This window comes from Arachis hypogaea, chromosome 9 (genome assembly GCF_003086295.3).
Source record: "Arachis hypogaea cultivar Tifrunner chromosome 9, arahy.Tifrunner.gnm2.J5K5, whole genome shotgun sequence".
NCBI classification, from domain to species: domain Eukaryota; kingdom Viridiplantae; phylum Streptophyta; class Magnoliopsida; order Fabales; family Fabaceae; genus Arachis; species Arachis hypogaea.
Window position 1 is genome coordinate 109718809 of NC_092044.1, and position 2825 is coordinate 109721633.

The window sequence follows — 2825 nt, forward strand, 5'->3', positions numbered from 1 at the left end:
TATATTGGCATCATGTTTAAATTTTTTAAACCTCTTTATGATACTCCATATTCAACTTTTATCATGCTTGGATCTCATGTTAATGTTTTTTCGTAATTTATCCGTTGTAATCGACGTATCTCCGTGCAAAGTATGATCCACATATAAGATATAAGAGTTTTGGTGAGTTAAGAAAATATCACCCATCAGTGTCATCGACTAGCTTTCGGTCATTATGAGCTGAAAGGCTGAAACTATATATATATATGCACTATACACATACATAATATAATGTTCATTCACAACTAAATCTCTGGAGTCAAATTCGATTAAGTGGGCTTCCAATAAGAAAATTTGGGTATCAATAGTTGACTTTAATTCATAGTACAAGTTGTTCTTTTTCTTTGTCAATTTTTTTATAAAAAATAAAAAATGAACACTTAGTGATTTTTTGTACGTAGAGAGAGTAGTGCATAGAAGGCCTGATGTCACTTTCATGAGTAAAGAGAAGAGACCCCATAAGATACAGTAGCAGCGCATCCTCTGAACACAGAACCAGCAAATTAACAGCTAAGACTACCACTAATGCGTGTTCATTTTGTGTATGCAATGTGGCCTCCTCACCTTTGACATATGCCAACAACGAACCATCAATCAAATATAAAGATATTTTAATATGTATTCTATAATTAATTTTTTTATACAATAGCATGATTGTTATAAAAAATATTGAATCAACTAAATAATTATAATTAGTTAAACTTTTTATTATAAAATTATTTTTTAATTTTTTTTATGAATTTTAAATTTAATTTTTAGAATTTAAAATTTAGAGAACAAAATTTTAAATTTTGAATTTAAAAAATTAATTCTCTAATTAAATTTATTATAATAATATTATAACAATTCTATTTCAACCAAGAAATCTATTTACTTTTCTTTCTATTTTTATTATTTGTTAAGAATTAGTTAATAAAATAGGTAATACTTCTTTCGTTTCAAAATAAGTATTTTTTTAGAAGAGTGCTAAATTTTGTGATTCGGTAATTATTAATTAGTTATCATTGATGTTTTCAATGGTATGAAATTTTATCTAATAGTACAAAATTATTCACTTTTTTTTTATTAGTTAAGTGTTAGCCAAATTTTAATAAAAATGCTGACTTTAGACTTTCTCTTTTTTTTTTTCTTGAATTTTTTGAAAATTTGATTTTTGCCTAAATACATTATTTCTTAATGAAGTCAAAAAATAGAAGAAACACTTAGATTATTGAACTGACTTGCGAACTTGATTACTACAATATTTGGTCGCTTATCATTACCAAAAAAATAAATATTTAAGTATGATTAGTTTTATATGAAGTTAATAATTAAGATTTATTAGATGACAAAAAAACTATTAATTTGACACGAAGAGAATCAAAATAAATTTTTGGTGTAAAAAGCGAACGAAAATAATAATTGATTATTAGCAGAAAAGTGTGTTTGTGATGAAAGAAAAATCCCCGCGACTTGGCCACGGTAAGGTTTTGATGATTTAAGTGTTAAGTTGGGAGTCCTAAAAACCCTTAACCCTTGTTCTATGCTTTTACTATTACTAGCTACTACATGGATGATGGTAACAACCCTCTACCACCACCTCTTCCTCCTCCGATACAAATCCCACCACCCACTACTCCAGCCCCAACCTCATCGTCCTCTTCCCCCTCTTCTACCGTGCGGTACCGGGGGACACGCTGCCGGAGTGGCAAGTGGGTGTCGGAGATAAGGGAGCCACGCAAGACGACGCGCATTTGGCTGGGGACATACCCAACACCTGAGATGGCTGCTGCTGCCTACGATGTTGCTGCTCTTGCCTTGAAGGGTCCCGATGCGCCTCTCAACTTCCCCGATTCCGTACTCTCTTACCCTATTCCTGCCTCATTGTCTCCTCCTGATATTCGCGCAGCAGCTGCCGCTGCCGCCGCTCAGGCTAGGCTTCCGAAGCCACCGCAGAACCCTCTAGAAGGTAGTGATAGTGCTGGTGGTAGTGGTAATGTTATTGTTGAAGGGTCTTGTTCCAGTTTGAGTACTGGAGAACAAGGAGGGATGATGGTGGGGGAGTACATTGACGAGGATGAGCTTCTGAACATGCCGAGTGTCATCGAAGACATGGCCAGGGGAATGCAGGTTAGCCCTCCAAGGATGCACTCTTTCTCCTCCGATGATTCCCCTGGGAATTCCGATTTAGATACCCTCTGGAGTTTTTGATGCTCAATTAGCCACTTAAATTGATCTCTATCTATCTCTGTTGTTGGGGGCATCTATGCTTTTTACTTTCTGTCTGTGTTTTTAGGTCTTACAACAAACAAAGGCTAGACAATTTCGATTGTTTTTGCTGTTGCTGCTCTTGCTGTTGTTGTTGTTGTTGTAAATAGAAGATTATTGAAGGGGTTGTTATGAGAGGAGAAAGATCTATTCATATCTATTGAATGTTGATTCCGGATTTTGTAGTGTTGGTGGATCTGTCTAGTTCGATGCAAAGAGGTTAGGCTTTGTAACTGGAATATTGGATCATGGGGCCTTTCTAGATAGTTTGATTTCTTTCTACATGTATTTAGATCAGATCAGATGATGATGATTATTCTATGTATGTGTCTCTTTTTTTCTAGCCAGCCACTAGCTACTACCAATGCTTTTCTATTCAATAATACCATCCGTTTCTCTCTGGCTGTAATTAATTAGTTCATGAATTTGTTGCTGCTGATCTGAGAGATATACATGGTTCTCTATCTGTACTAATTCACTATGTTGCAATGCAAGGACTACTAGCTATATATATGAATCTCTTGTTATTATCTACCTAT

The 2825-nt window shown here is 34.5% G+C and overlaps 1 protein-coding gene across 1 annotated transcript; it reads left to right on the top strand.

Annotated features, from left to right (window-relative positions):
- The first annotated feature begins 1153 nt into the window (after window positions 1–1153).
- Window positions 1154–2820, top strand: LOC112711686 (ethylene-responsive transcription factor ERF027). The gene has a single exon (XM_025764393.3). It carries the CDS (start codon window positions 1588–1590, stop codon window positions 2227–2229), a length of 642 nt encoding a protein of 213 aa, XP_025620178.1. The 5' UTR covers window positions 1154–1587; the 3' UTR covers window positions 2230–2820.
- Window positions 2821–2825: the final 5 nt, after the last annotated feature.